The 16,229-nt window shown below is 37.0% G+C and overlaps 1 protein-coding gene across 1 annotated transcript; it reads left to right on the top strand.

The window, feature by feature from the left end:
- Positions 1-15,054: 15,054 nt before the first annotated feature.
- LOC105488668 (large ribosomal subunit protein eL32-like) lies at positions 15,055-15,689 on the top strand. The gene has a single exon (XM_071073948.1). It carries the CDS (start codon positions 15,222-15,224, stop codon positions 15,687-15,689), a length of 468 nt encoding a protein of 155 aa, XP_070930049.1. The 5' UTR covers positions 15,055-15,221.
- Positions 15,690-16,229: the final 540 nt, after the last annotated feature.

Genomic DNA, 16,229 nt, shown 5'->3' with positions numbered 1-16,229 from the left:
GAAGAACATAAATGACCTGATGAACCTGAAAAATACAGCACAAGAACATCGTGAATCATACACAAGTATCAATAGTTGAATCAATCAAGAAGAAGAGAGGATATCAGATACTGAAGATCAATTTAATGAAATAAAGTGTGAAGAGAAGATTAGAGAAAAAAATGAAAAGTAACAAACAAAGCCTCTAAGAAATATGGGACTATGTGAAAAGATCAAACCTACATTTGATTGGCATACCTGAAAATGATGGGGAGTATGGAACCAAGTTGGAAAACACTCTTCAGGATATAATCCAGGGTAACTTCCCGAGCCTAGAAAGACAGGTCAACATTCAAATTCAGGAAATACAAGCAACACCACAAAGATACTCCTGGAGAAGAGCAACTCCAAAACACATAATCATCAGATTCTCCAAGGATGAAATGAAGGAAAAAATGTTAAGGGTAGCCAGAGAGAAAGGACAGGTTACCCACAAAAGGAAGCCCATCAGACTACCACAGAATTTCTCTTCAGAAAACCTACAAGCCAGAAGAGATTGGGGCCAATATTCAACATTCTTAAAGAAAAGAATTTTCAACCCAGAACTTCATATCTAGCTAAACTAAACTTTATAAGCAAAGGAGAAATAAAATCCTGTACAGACAAGTAAATGCTGAGGAATTTTGTCACCACCAGGTCTGCCTTATGAGAGCTCCTGAAGGAAACACTAAATCTGTAAAGGAAAAACTGGTACCAGCCACTGCAGAAAGATGCCAAAATGTAAAGACCATCAACACTATGAAGAAACTGCAAATAATGTGCAAAATAACTAGCTAACATCATGATGACAGGATCAAATTCACACAAAACAATATTAATCTTAAATGTAAATGGACTAAAGACCCTAAAGAAAAGACACAGACTGGAAAATTGGATAAAGAGTCAAGGCCCATTGGTGTGCTCAATAATAGGCTCAAAATAAAGGGATGGAAGAAGGTTTACCAAGCAAATGGAAAGAAAAAAAAGCAGGGATTGCAATCCTAGTCTCTGATAAAGAGACTTTAAACCAACAAAGATCAGAAAAGACAAATAAGGGCTTACATAATGGTAAAGGGATCAATGCAACAAGAAGAGCTCAATATCCTAAATATATATGCATCCAATACAGGAGCACCCATATTCATAAAGCAAGTTCTTAGAGACCTGCAAAGAGACTAAGACTCTCACACAAAAATAGTGGGAGACTTTAACATCCCACTATTAACATTAGGCAGATAAATGAGACAAAAAGTAACAAGGACATTCAGGACTTGAACTCAGCTCTGGCCCTAGTAGACCTAATAGACATCTACAGAACTCTCCACCCCAAATCAACAGAATATACATTCTTCTCAGCACCACATTACACTAATTCTAAAATTCACCACATAATTGAAAGTAAAACACTCCTCGTCACGTGCAAAAGAACAGAATTCATAACAAGCAGTCTCTCAGACCACAGTGCAATCAAATTAGAACTCAGGATTAAGAAACTCACTCAAAACTGCACAACTATATGGAAACTGAACAACCTGCTCCTGAATGACTACTGGGTAAATAATTAAATGAAGGCAGAAATAAAGATGTTCTTTGAAACCAATGAGAACAAAGACACAAAGTACCAGGATTTCTGGGACACATTTAAAGCAGTGTGTAGAGGGCACTTTACAGCACTAAATGCCCACAGGAGAAAGTAGGAAAGATCTGAAATCAAAAACCTAACATCATAATTAGAATAACTAGACAAGCAAGAGCAAACAAATTCAAAAGCTAGCAGAAGACAAGAAAAAATGAAGATCAGAGCAAAACTGAATGAGATAGAGACACGAAAACCCCTTCAAAAAATCAATAAATCCAGGAGCTGGTTTTTAAAAAGATTAACAAAATAGATAGACCACTAGTCAAACTAATAAAGAAAAAAAGAGAGAATAATCAAATAGACACAATAAAAACTGATAAAGGAGATATCACCACCCCCACAGAAATACAAACTACCATCAGAGAATACTATAAACACCTCTATGCCAATAAACTAGAAAATCTAGGGAAAATGGATAAATTGCTGGACACACACACCCTCCCAAGACTAAACCAGGAAGCAGTGGAATCCCTAAATAGACCAATAACAAATTCTGAAATTGAGGCAGTAATTAATAGCCTACCAACTAAAAAAAGCCCAGGACCAGACAGATTCAAGGACTTCTACCAGAGATACAAAGAGGAGCTGGTACCATTCCGTCTGAAATGATTCCAAACAAAATAAAACGAGGGACTCCTCTCTAATTCATTTTATGAGACCAGCATCATTCTGATGCCAAAAACAGGCAGAGAGAAAAAAAAAAAAAAGAGGGAAAGAAAATTTCAGACGGATTCACAGCTGAATTCTACCAATATCCCTGATGAACATCGATGCAAAAATCCTCAATAGAATACTAGGAAACTCAATCCAGCAGCACATCAAAAAGCTTATCCACCACGATAAGTTGGCTTAATCCCTGGGATACAAGGCTTGTTCAACATACGCAAATCAGTAAATGTAGTCCGTCACATAAACAGAACAAATGACAAAAACCACATGATTATTTTGATGGATGCAAAAAAAGGCCTTTGAAAAAATTCAACACCTCTTCATGCTAAAAAAACTGAATAAACTAGGTGTTGATGGAACATACCTCAAAATGATAAAAGCTATTTATGACAAACCCACAGCCAATATCATACTGAATGGGCAAAAGCAGGAAGCCTTCCCTTTGAAAACCAGCACAAGACAAGGATGCCCTCTCTCACCATTCCTATTCAACATAGTATTGGAAGTTCTGGCCAGGGCAATCAGACAAGAAAAGGAAATAAAGGGTACTCAAATAGGAAAAGAGGAAGTCAAATTGTCTGTTTGCAGATGACATGATTGTATTTTTAGAAAACCCCATTATCTCCTTAAGCTGATAAACAATTTCAACAAAGTCTCAGGATACAAAATCAATGTGCAAAAATCACAAGCATTCCTATGCACCAATCATAGACAAACAGAGAGCCAAATAATCAGTGAACTCCCATTCACAATTGTTACTAAGAGAATAAAATACCTAGGAATACAACTTATAAGTGATGCAAAGGACCTTTTCAAGGACAACTACAAACCACTGCTCAAGGAAGTAAGAAAGGAAACAATCAAATGGAAAAATATTCCATGCTCATGGATAGGAAGAATCAATATTGTGAAAATGGCCATAATGCCCAAAGTAATTTATAGATTCAATGCTATTCCCATTGAGCTACCATTGACTTTCTTCACAGAATTAGAAAACCTACTTTAAATTTCATATGGAACCAAAGAAAAGCCCATATAGCCAAGACAATTGTAAGCAAAAAGAACAAAGCTGGAGGCATCACACTACTTGACTTCAAACTATACTACAAGGCTACAGTAATCAAAACAGCACGGTACTGGTACTAAAACAGATACATAGACCAATGAAACAGAATAGAGGACAAATAATGCCACACATCTACAACCATCTGATCTTTGGCAAACTTGACAAATAAATGGTGTTGGGAAAACTGGCTAGCCATATGCAGAAAACTGAAACTGGACTGCTTCCTTACACCTTATACAAAAATTAACTCAAAATGTCTTAAAGACTTAACTACAAAGCCTGAAATCATAAAAACCCTAGAAGAAAACCTAGGCAATACCATTCAGGACATAGGCATGCGCAAGGACTTCACGGCTAAAACACCAAAAGCAATGGCAACAAAAGCCGAAATTGACAACTGGGATCTAATTAAACTAAACAGCTTCTGAAAAGCAAAAGAAACTATCATCAGAGTGAACAGGCAACCTATAGAATGAGAGAAAATTTTTGCAATCTATCCATCTGACAAAGGGCTAATATCTAGACTACAAGGAACTTAAACAAACTTATGAAAAACAAAGAACATCAAAAAGTGGGTGAAGGATATGAACAGATGTTTCTCAAAAGAAGACATGTATGCAGCCAACAAATATATGAAAAAAAAAAATTCATCATCACTGGTCATTAGAGAAATGCAAATCAAAACCACAATGACATACCATCTCATGACAGTAGCACTGTGATCATTAAAAAGTCAGGAAACAACAGATGCTGGAGAGGATGTGGAGAAATAGGAACGCTTTTACAGTGTTGGTGGGATTGTAAATTAGTCTAACCATTGTGGAAGACACTGTGCTGATTCCTCAAGAATCTAGAACTAGAAATATCATTTGACCCAGCAATCCCTATCCTGGGTATATATCCAAAAGATTGTAAATCATGCTGCTCTAAAGACATATGCACATGTATGTTTATTGCAGCACTAGTCACGATAACGAAGACTTGGAAGCAACCAAATCCCCATCAATGATAGACTGGATAAAGAAGAGGTGGCACATATACACCATGGAATACTATGCAGCCATGAAAAAAGAATGAGTTCATGTCCTTTGCAGGGATGTGGATGAAACTGGAAACCATCATTCTCAGCAATCTAATACAGGAATAGGAAACCAAACATCACATGTTCCCACACATAAGTGGGAATTGAACAATGAGATAAAAGGGATAGAGGGAGTGGAATATCACACACTGGGGCCTGTTGGAAGTGGGGGTCAAGGGGAGGGTAAGCATCAGGAGAAATACCTAATGCAGATGAGGGGTTGATGGTTGCACTGTGGCACATGAATACCTAGGTAACAAACCTGCACACTCTGCTTATGTATCCCAGAACTTAAAGTATAATAATAATAATAATAATGGAATTTCTTCCACCAGATACTCTAAATCATCTCTCTCAGATTCATATTTCACAGATATCTATGGCAAGGGCAAAATGCCACCAGTCTCTTTGCTAAAATATAATAAGAGTCACCTATGCTTCAGTTCCCATCAAGTTCCTCATCTCCATCCAAGAGCACTTCAGCCTGGACCTTGTAGTCCATATTGCTTTCAGGCTTTTGGTTAAAGCCATTCAACAAGTCTCTAGGAAGTTCCAAACTTTCCCACATTTTTCTATCTTCTTCTAAGCCTTCCAAACTGTTCCAAACTCTGACTGTTACCCAGTTCCAAAGTCACTTTCACATTTTTGGGTATCTTTTAAGGAACACCCCACTCTACTGGTACCAATTTACTGCATTAGTCAATTTTAATGCTGCTGATGAAGACATACTGAGACTGGGAGAAAAAGAGGTTTAATGGGACTTATGGTTCCACATGGCTGGGGAGGCCTCAGAATCATGGCGGGAGGTGAAAGGCACTTCTTACATGGCAGTGGCAAGAGAAAATGAGTAAGATACAAAAGAAGAAACCCGTGATAAAACCATCAGATCTCGTGAGACTTATTCACTACCATGAGAACAGTATAGGGAAAACCACCCCCATGATTCAAATTATCTCCCGCCAGGTCTCTCCCACAACATGTGGAAATTACAGGAGTACAATTCAAGATGGGATTTGGGTGGGCACACAGGCAAACATATCAACTTGATTTGATCGAAGGATGCAAAGTGTTGTTCCTGGGTGTGTCTGTGAGGGTGTAGCCAAAGGAGATAAAAATTATTTTCATTGATTATTCTATTGAAACATATTGCTAATATAATGTCTACTATATTAAAATACACTATAAAATGTTCACTTAGCATGGCTTTTATGATGCTTTTAACTGTAAATTGAACTTTAGAGAAGTTTCTGAAGACATAAATCCTCAAAAATTACTAAAGTTATAACTGAATCATGTGTATTAACTATTAACTACTAAAGACTTTGAATCAACCCAAATGTCCATCAGTGACAGACTGGAGTAAGAAAATGTGGCACATATACACCATGGAATACTATGCAGCCATAAAAAAGGATGAGTTTGTGTCCTTTGTAGGGACATGGATGCAGCTGGAAACCATCATTCTCAGCAAACTATCACAAGAACAGAAAACCAAACACCACATGTTCTCACTCATAGGTGGGAACTGAACAACGAGATCACTTGGACTCAGGAAGGGGAACATCACACACCGGGGCCTATCATGGGGAGGGGGGAGGGGGAAGGGATTGCAACACACCAACATGGCACAAGTATACATATGTAACAAACCTGCACGTTATGCACATGTACCCTAGAACTTAAAGTATAATAATAATAATTATAATAATTATAATAAAATTTTAAAACAAAATGATTTTCCACAATGGTCACTATTATATCATATATAGTTATTTGATCACTGAAAACCATCTGAAATAAACACAAAAGAGCTATTTGTGTAAACTATGTCATCTGAAGTTCAGCAGTGGTTGCAATAACACTTGAGCACAGAATTACTTCTCTGGATTAATTTTACAGAGGTCCTGGGTATTACCTGGTTTGTATTTTTTTTTCTTTTCTTTTATTATTTTTGCTTTCCTAGTGATTCCCTGAGGTATCTGTCATCTTTTCAAAATTTCTCCTTTGCTTAAAACATCTAGAATTATGTTTGGTTGCTTGAAAGTAAGAATTCTGATTGAAATAGCAATTAAAGATGTGTGATGGATATTTCATGTAATAAATATTGAGCTTATTTAACAAAGACGAACTACATTGTTTCATACTTTCATAAATGAGGGTGAAGTGGTAGTTAATACCTTGACACTGGAATTATACTTCCTGGGTTCAAGTTTTGTTTCACTACTTGCTGTATGTGAAGCATTTGTCAAGCTGCTGTTATGTCTTTGTGCACCTATTTCTTCCCCTGGAAAACAGTCATAAACTTAGCATCTATCTCATGTTAATTGCATTTATTAAATGATATAACATGAATAATACTAATCATAGTGCCTGATATATGGTACTTTGTAAATATTATCTGTCCCCATTAATAAGAATTATAAAAAAGTAAGCATTGAACCTCCCTTCAGTACAGTTGTGGTCAGTTATTTCAAAGAAAGAAACTTTCAGAGTCCAGAGTGCTTACCATTACACCCCAGATTCATAAAGCAAGTCCTTAGAGACTTACAAAGAGACTTAGATTCCCATACAATAATAATGGGAGACTTCAACACCCCACTGTCAACGTTAGAGAGATCAATGAGACAGAAAGTTAACAAGGATATCCAGGACGTGAACTCAACTCTGCACAAAGTGGACCTAATAGACATCTACAGAACTCTCCTCCCCAAATCAACAGAATATACATTCTTCTCAGCACCACATTGCACTTATTCCAAAATTGACCACATAGATGGAAGTAAAGCACTCCTCAGCAAATGTAAAAGAACAGAAATTATAACAAACTATCTCTCAGACCACAGTGCAATCAAACTAGAACTCAGGACTAAGAAACTTAATCAAAATCGCTCAACTACATGGAAACTGAACAACCTGCTCCTGAATGACTACTGGGTACATAACGAAATGAAGGCAGAAATAAAGATGTTCTTTGAAACCAGTGAGAACAAAGATACAACATACCAGAATCTCTGGAACACATTTAAAGCAGTGTGTAGAGGGAAATTTATAGCACTAAATGCCCACAAGAGAAAGCAGGAAATATCTAAAATTGACACCCTAGCATCACAATTAAAAGAACTAAAGAAGCAAGAGCAAACACATTCAAAAGCTAGTAGAAGGCAAGAAATAACTAAGATCAGAGCAAAACTGAAGGAGATAGAGACAGAAAAAACTCTCTAAAAAATCAATGAATCCAGGAGCTGGTTTTTTGAAAAGATCAACAAAATTGATAGATCACTAGCAAGACTAAAAAGGAAGAAAAGAGAGAAGAATCAAATAGATGCAATAAAAAATAATAAAGGGGATATCAACACCGACCCCACAGAAATACAAACTACCATCAGAGAATACTATAAACACCTCTATGCAAATAAACTAGAGAAGCTAGAAGAAATGGATAATTTCCTGGACAGTTACACTCTCCCAAGACTAAACAAGGAAGAAGTTGAATCCCTGAATAGACCAATAGCAGGCTCTGAAATTGAGGCAATAATTAATAGTCTACCAACCAATAAAAGTACAGGACCAGACGGATTCACAGCTGAATTCTACCAGAGGTGCAAGGAGGAGCTGGTACCATTCCTTCTGAAACTATTCCAATCAATAGAAAAAGAGGGAATCCTCCCTAACTCATTTTATGAGGCCAACATCATCCTGATACCAAAGCCTGGCAGAGACACAACAAAAAAAGAGAAGTTCAGACCAATATCCCTGATGAACATCGATGCAAAAATCCTCAATAAAATACTGGCAAACCAAATCCAGCAGCACATCAAAAAGCTTACCCACCATGATCAAATGGGTTTCATCCCTGGGATGCAAGACTGGTTCAACATATGCAAATCAATAAACATAATCCAGCATATAAACAGAACCAAAGACAAAAACCACATGATTATCTCAATAGATGCAGAAAAGGTTTTCGACAAAATTCAACAGCCCTTCATGATAAAAACTCTCAATAAATTCGGTATTGATGCAACGTATCTCAAAATCATAAGAGCTATTTATGACAAACCCACAGCCAATATTGTACTGAATGGGCAAAAACGGGAAGCTTTCCCTTTGAAAATTGGCACAAGACAGGGATGCCCTCTTTCACCACTCCTATTCAACATAGTATTGGAAGTTCTGGCTAGGGCAATCAGGCAAGAGAAAGAAATAAAGGGTATTCAGTTAGGAAAAGAAGAAGTCAAATTGTCCCTGTTTGCAGATGACAAGATTGTATATTTAGAAAACCCCATCATCTCAGCCCAAAATCTCCTTAAGCTGATAAGCAACTTCAGCAAAGTCTCAGGATACAAAATCAATGTGCAAAAATCACAAGCATACTTATACACCAGTAACAGGCAAACAGAGAGCCAAATCATGAATGAACTCCCATTCACAATTGCTTCAAAGAGAATAAAATACCTAGGAATCCAACTTACAAGGGATGTAAAGGACCTCTTCAAGGAGAACTACAAACCACTGCTCAATGAAATAAAAGAGGACACAAACAAATGGAAGAATATACCATGCTCATGGATAGGAAGAATCAATATCGTGAAAATGGCCATACTGCCCAAGGTTATTTATAGATTCAATGCCATCCCCATTAAGCTACCAATGACTTTCTTCACAGAATTGGAAAAAACTACTTTGAAGTTCATATGGAACCAAAAAAGAGCCTGCATTGCCAAGAAAGCCCTAAGCCAAAAGAACAAAGCTGGAGGCATCATGCTACCTGACTTCAAACTATACTACAAGGCTACAGTAACCAAAACAGCATGGTACTGATACCAAAACAGAGATATAGACCAATGGAACAGAACAGAGTCTTCAGAAATAATACCACACATCTACAGTCATCTGATCTTTGACAAACCTGACAAAAACAAGAAATGGGGAAAGGATTCCCTATTTAATAAATGGTGCTGGGAAAATTGGCTAGCCATAAGTAGAAAGCTGAAACTGGATCCTTTCCTTACTCTTTATGTGAAAATTAATTCAAGATGGATTAAATGTTAGACCTAATACCATAAAACTCCTAGAAGAAAACCTAGGTAATACCATTCAGGACCTAGGCATGGGCAAGGACTTCATGTCTAAAACACCAAAAGCAATGGCAACAAAAGCCAAAATTGACAAACAGTATCTAATTAAACTAAAGAGCTTCTGCACAGCAAAAGAAACTACCATCAGATTGGGAGAAAATTTTTGCAATCTACTCATCTGACAAAGGGCTAATATCCGGAACCTACAAAAAACTCAATCAAATTTACAAGTAAAAAACAAACAACCCCATCAAAAAGTGGGCAAAGAATATGAAGACACACTTCTCAAAAGAAGACATCATACAGCCAACAGACACATGAAAAAATGCTCATCATCCCTCGTCATCAGAGAAATGCATATCAAAACCACAATGAGATACCATCTCACACCAGTTAGAATGGCAATCATTAAAAAGTCAGGAAACAACAGGTGCTGGAGAGGATATGGAGAAATAGGAACACTTTTACACTGTTGGTGGGACTGTAAACTACTTCAACCATTTTGGAAGACAGTGTGGGGATTCCTCAAGGATCTAGAACTAGAAATACCATTTGACCCAGCCATCCCATTACTGGGGATAGACCCAAAGGATTATAAATCATTCTGCTATAAAGACACATGCACACATATGTTTATTGCGGCACTATTCACAATAGCAAAGACTTGGAATCAACCCAAATGTCCATCAGTGACAGATTGGATTAAGAAAATGTGGCACATATACACCATGGAATACTATGCAGCCAGAAAAAAGGATGAATTTGTGTACTTTGTAGGGACATGGATGTAGCTGGAAACCATCATTCTCAGCAAACTATCACAAGAACAGAAAACCAAACACTGTATGTTCTCACTCATAGGTGGGAATTGAACAATGAGATCACCTGGACACAGGAAGGGGAACATCACACACTGGGGCCTATTGTGGGGAGGGGACAGGGCGTAGGGATAGCATTAGGAGATATACCTAATGTAAATGACGAGTTAATGGGTACAGCACACCAACATGGCACATGTATACATATGTAACAAATCCGCACGTTGTGCACATGTACCCTATATCTTAAAGTATAATAATGAAAAATAAAATAAAATAAAATAAAAATACTGGCAAACTGAATCCAGCAGCAATCAAAAACCTTCTCCACCACGATCAATTCAGCTTCATTTCTGGGATGCAAGGCTGGTTCAACATACGCAAATTAATAAACACAATCCATCACATAAACAGAACCAATGACAAAAACCACATGAGTATGTCAATAGATGCAGAAAAGGCCTTCAATAAAATTCAACAACCCTTCATGCTAAAAACAGTCAATAAACTAGGTGTTGATGGAATGCATCTCAAAATAATAAGAACTATTTCTGACAAACCCACAGCCAATATCATACTGAATGGGCAAAATCTGGAAGCATTCCCTTTTAAAACTTTCAAAAGATAAGGATGCTCTCTCTCACCACTTTTATTCAACATAGTATTGGATGTTCCGGCCAGGGCAATCAGGCAAGAGAAAGAAATAAAGGGAATTCATATACGAAGAGAGGAAGTCAAATTTTCTCTGTTTGCAGGTGACATGATTGTGTATTTACAAAACCCCATCATCTCAGCCCAAAATCTCCTTAAGCTGATAAGCAACTTCAGCAAATCTCAGGATACAAAATTAATGTGCAAAAATCACAAGCATTCCTATATACCAAGAATAGACAAACAGAGAGCCAAATCATGAGTGAAGTCTCAATCACAACTGCAACAAAGAGAATAAAATGCCTAAGAATACAACTTATAAGGGATGTAAAGGACCTCTTCAAGGACAACTACAAACCACTGCTCAAGGAAATAAGAGAGGACACAAACAAATGGAAAAATATTCCATACTCATGGATAGGAAGAATCAACATTGTGAAAATGGCCATACTGCCCTAAGTAATTTATAGATTCAATGCTATCCCCATCAAGCTACCATTGACTTTCTTCACAGAATTAGAAAAATCTACTTTAAATTTCATATGGAGCCAAGAAAAGAGCCTGTATAGACAAGACAGTTCTAAGCAAAAAGAGTGAAGCTGGAGGAATCATGCTAACTGACTTTAAACTATACTACAAGGCTACAGTAATTAAAACAGCATGATACTGATACCAAAACAGATATATAGACCAATAGAACAGTACAGAGGCCTCAGAAATAACACTACACATCTACAACCATCTGATCTTTGACAAACCTGACAAAAACAAGCAATGGGGAAAGGATGCCATATTGAATAAATGGTATTGGGAAAACTGGCTAGCCATAACCAGAAAACTGAAACTGAACTCCTCCCTATGCCTTATGCAAAAATTAACTCAAGGTGAATTAAAGACTTAAACGTAAGACCTAAAACCATAAAAACCCTGGAAGAAAACCTAGGCAACACCACTCAGCACATAGGCATGAGTAAAGACTTCATGACTAAAACACCAAAAGCAATGGCAACAAAAGCAAAAATTGACAAATGGGATCTAATTAAACTAAAGAGCTTCTGCACAGCAAAATAAACTAGCATCAGAGTGAACAGGCAATCTACAGAATGGGAGAAAATTTTTGCATCTGACAAAGGGCTAATATCAAGAATCTACAAAGAACTTAAACAAATTTACAAGAAAAAAAAGCAAACAGTCCCACCAAAAAGTGGGCAAAGAATATGAACAGACACTTCTCAAAAGATGACATGTATGCAGTCAGCAGACACATGAAAAAATGCTCATCATCACTGATCATCAGAGAAATGCAAATCAAAACCACAATGAGATACCATCTCACACCAGTTACTGTGGTGATCATCAAAAAGTCAAGAAACAACAGATGCTGGAGAGGATGTGGAGAAATAGGAATGCTTTTACACTGTTGGTGGGAGTGTAAATTAGTTTAAGCATTGTGGAAGACAGTGTGGAGATTCCTCAAGGATCTAGAACTAGAAATACCCTTTCACCCAGCGATCCCATTACTGAGTATATACTCAAGGATTAGAAATCATACTACTATAAAGACACACGTACACATATGTTTATTGCAGCACTATTCACAATAGCAAAGACTTGGAACCAACCCAAATGTCCATCAATGATAGACTGGACTAGAAAATGAGACACATATACACCATGGAATACTATGAAGCCATAAAAAGGATGAGTTCATGTCCTTTGTAGGGACATGGATGAAGCTGGAAACCATCATTCTCAGTAAACTATCACAAGGATAGAAACCCAAACACCGCATGTTCTCACTCATAAGTGGGAACTGAACAATGAGAACACTTGGACAAAGGGTGGGGAACATCACACACTGGGGCCAGTTGGAGGGTGGGGGGCTAGGGGAGGGATAGCATTAGGAGAAATACCTAACATAAATGATGAGTTGATGGGTGCAGCAAACCAACATGGCACATGTATACCTATGTAACAAACCTGCACGTTGTGCACATGTACCCTAGAACTTAAGGTATAATAATTAAAAAAAATGAATCCTACAATGTACAGAATAGCACTCTACTCCCAGCTGCAGCAACAAAGAAGTGTCTAGTCCAAATGTTTACAGTGCTCTGGCTGAGAAACCTAAGTCTAAATGAATGGAAGAAATAGATGAATTTTTTTTTCAAAAAAAAGCAAGTCTGTCCTATATGCTGTTCAGAAGAAATTCACTTTAAATATAACACAGAATATATATAAATATAACACAGAATAAAAACTATAAGAATGGAAAAAAGTATACAAAGCAAACTAAATCATAAGAAACCTCGAGTGCTTGTACTAGTATCAGACAGTTTTCCATTTCTGGCATGGTTAAGTAACATCCAGACAGACCTGATACTCCTGAAGATAACATCTATAAATATTAAGGGGGGCGGAAAACTAAAGGCATTAAAGCATGAAAAAAAAATGAGTATATAATGTGGCAAAGTTGAAAATTTGATAAAAGAAATGAGAATCACTTCTATAAACTGTATAAAATTAATCAGGGAAGACGGGAGATAGATAAACAAAAATAAACCAAGCTTGCAGCACTTTCAGCATTGATTATTAAGTCAGATTGCTCTCTGACCTGCTGCCTCATAGTTGTTTGTTGTCTGCAGTTTCCTCATCCAGATGACTTCATTCTCCTTGCCCTGAACGTAAACAACTCTGATTTTCCATCCCGTCACCCTCCATCCCCTTAAAAATTCTTCCCCAGAACCCCTCAGGGAGATGGATTTCAGCGTCTTCTCCCATATCCTTGCTTGACACTCTATGATCAATAAATCCTATCTCTGCTGCATTCCTGCTATCTGAGTGTAATGGTTCTGTTACTAAACAGTGGACATACAAACCTGTTGGTCTTATAACAAAATGGTGTAGGCTAATTTTATCATGGTTATTGATTTTTGGACTTACAGATTTGGCCCTCAAATAAGATATGAATATGGGAATTGATTACGGATTATAAGTGAAGCAATGGAAGTAGAAGGGATGGCCCAGGAAAAGAACAGAGTAAGAAGAGAAGGAAACCTACCAAAAACCCCTGAGGAGCCCCTACATTATCCTTAACTTCTGGTGTAGGGAGAGTAGCATGGAGAGAAAACAACAGAAGTAGTGGTCAGGGGAAGAGAGGCAGAAACAAAAGAGTCACAGAACAAATCAGTTCAAAATGCACTATGATGTATTAAGAGGGCACGTTCAACTGCATTAAAGGCCACTTATGGAGTTTGAAAAATCCTTGTCAATATAAATAATGTTTAAAATGCATTTTAATATTTATAAGCCTATTATAAAATGTATATAGGCTTATCATTAAAAAGTTAGAATAACAGTTAGAGAAAAGTCCTTATATATGTATATATTGTCCAATCAGTTTACATAAAGATTCTTTGCAGTCTCAAGGTGCCATTTCTTCCAGTTCAATACAGGTAGCATTTGTTCATTCTTTTATATTGTCAAATGTGCCATTCCTAGTTAATTCTATATTTTCCACCTCAAGAAAATTGAAGCAATGCTGCTATTACTCACAATACTATGACCCTTTGGAACATGTTTTGAGGAAATTATACAGATCTTGCCTCCACAATTCCTTAGTAGCATTTATTTAATACTAACTTCAGCATTACTCATGACAGCGCATTATATCCATCCATCCATATCCATTATATCCGTTGCCCACAGATGCTGGCTTCTCTTCACCCTCCAAGATTCTTACCCTTCTCAGTTGATGGTGAACTCAAATGCAATTCTTGATCAGAATATGCAGGAAAATGTGAACAATAATTCATTTTCTGGACATGCTAAATTTACTTTTCACTTGACCACATATACTCTTTAGTCCATAATCACTGCATTCCCAAAGTCTTTGAATGTTGATCACAGTCTCTCTAAAGATTCATACAATAGCATGCTCACCGGTATCTTCCATAACAGTCGACAATAAAACAAATGTCTGAAAAGACATTTTCATTTGTTCTTGGATTCAAAATAGAAAACTTGTGAATTTCATGGCAATAGGCCGTGTTGCAATGTACCATGTTAGGATAAACTCATTAATATAAAATACTCGAGTGGTAAGGCTAAAATTTGAATTACAAAACAGAATATTTATTTTATATGTAAGATTACGTATGTCAGGAGGTTCTATTCATAAACAGTGGATCCAACACATAAAATGAGATATAATTTCCTCGGCGCTGCCTACGGAGGTGGCAGCCATCTCCTCCTCGGCATCATGGCCGCCCTGAGACCCCTTGTGAAGCCCAAGATCGTCAAAAAGAGAACCAAGAAGTTCATCCAGCACCAGTCAGACCGATATGTCAAAATTAAGCATAACTGGTGGAAACCCAGAGGTGTTGACAACAGGGTTGGTAGAAGACTCAAGGGCCAGATCTTGATGCCCAACATTGGTTATGGGAGCAACAAAAAAACAAAGCACATGCTGCCCATTGGCTTCCGGGAGTTCCTCGTCCACAACGTCAAGGAGCTGGAAGTGCTGCTGATGTGCAATAAATCTTACTGTGCCAAGATTGCTCACAATGTTTCCTCCAAGAACCGCAAAGCCTTCGTGGAAAGAGCTGCCCAACTGGCCATCAGAGTCGCCAATCCCAATGCCAGGCTGCGCAGTGAAGAAAATGAGTAGACAGCTCGTGTGCACGTTTTCTGTTTAAATAAATGTAAAAACTGCCCAAAAAAGACATATAAAATCATTAATTATGTTTATTCAGAAAAATGTAGTTTTACTACTTTTATTTCCACAAAATCATTGTTACTGAAATCCTGATTTTTACATGCTAAATATTCTGTTGACATTAATGCCAAATTAGATAAGCTCTTCTTGAATCATTTTAGTCTTAAGGTAGAATTTTTTTCTTGACTTAAATTTAGAAAACTTCATTCCGCTGAAGTAGTAGTAACTAGAATTGTCACTAAAATCTTAAACCAATTACTGTAATTTGGAAATAAATGAACTTTACATATCATATCTAAATATTGCAATGATGTTGCATACAACAATGGCAGATTATCTTAATTTTATCAAAGTCCACCAATTAAATTGTAATTATTTTCATTCCTTAATTCATTTCTTAAGTTTTTCTGCATTCAGAATTTTCAAGTTTGTACAGAAAACTGAAAATAGCAGTGTGTTGCTAATTTATTCCAAATTTGGAATGGGAAAGGT

Source organism: Macaca nemestrina, chromosome 12 (genome assembly GCF_043159975.1).
Source record: "Macaca nemestrina isolate mMacNem1 chromosome 12, mMacNem.hap1, whole genome shotgun sequence".
NCBI lineage: Eukaryota > Metazoa > Chordata > Mammalia > Primates > Cercopithecidae > Macaca > Macaca nemestrina.
The sequence above is the reverse complement of the archived record's forward strand: the minus strand, read 5'-3'. Positions and strand labels throughout refer to the sequence as shown.

Bases quoted from the DNA above. Each gene is read 5' to 3' on its own strand.
- LOC105488668 (XM_071073948.1), top strand. From the start codon at position 15,222: ATGAGATATAATTTCCTCGGCGCTGCCTACGGAGGTGGCAGCCATCTC.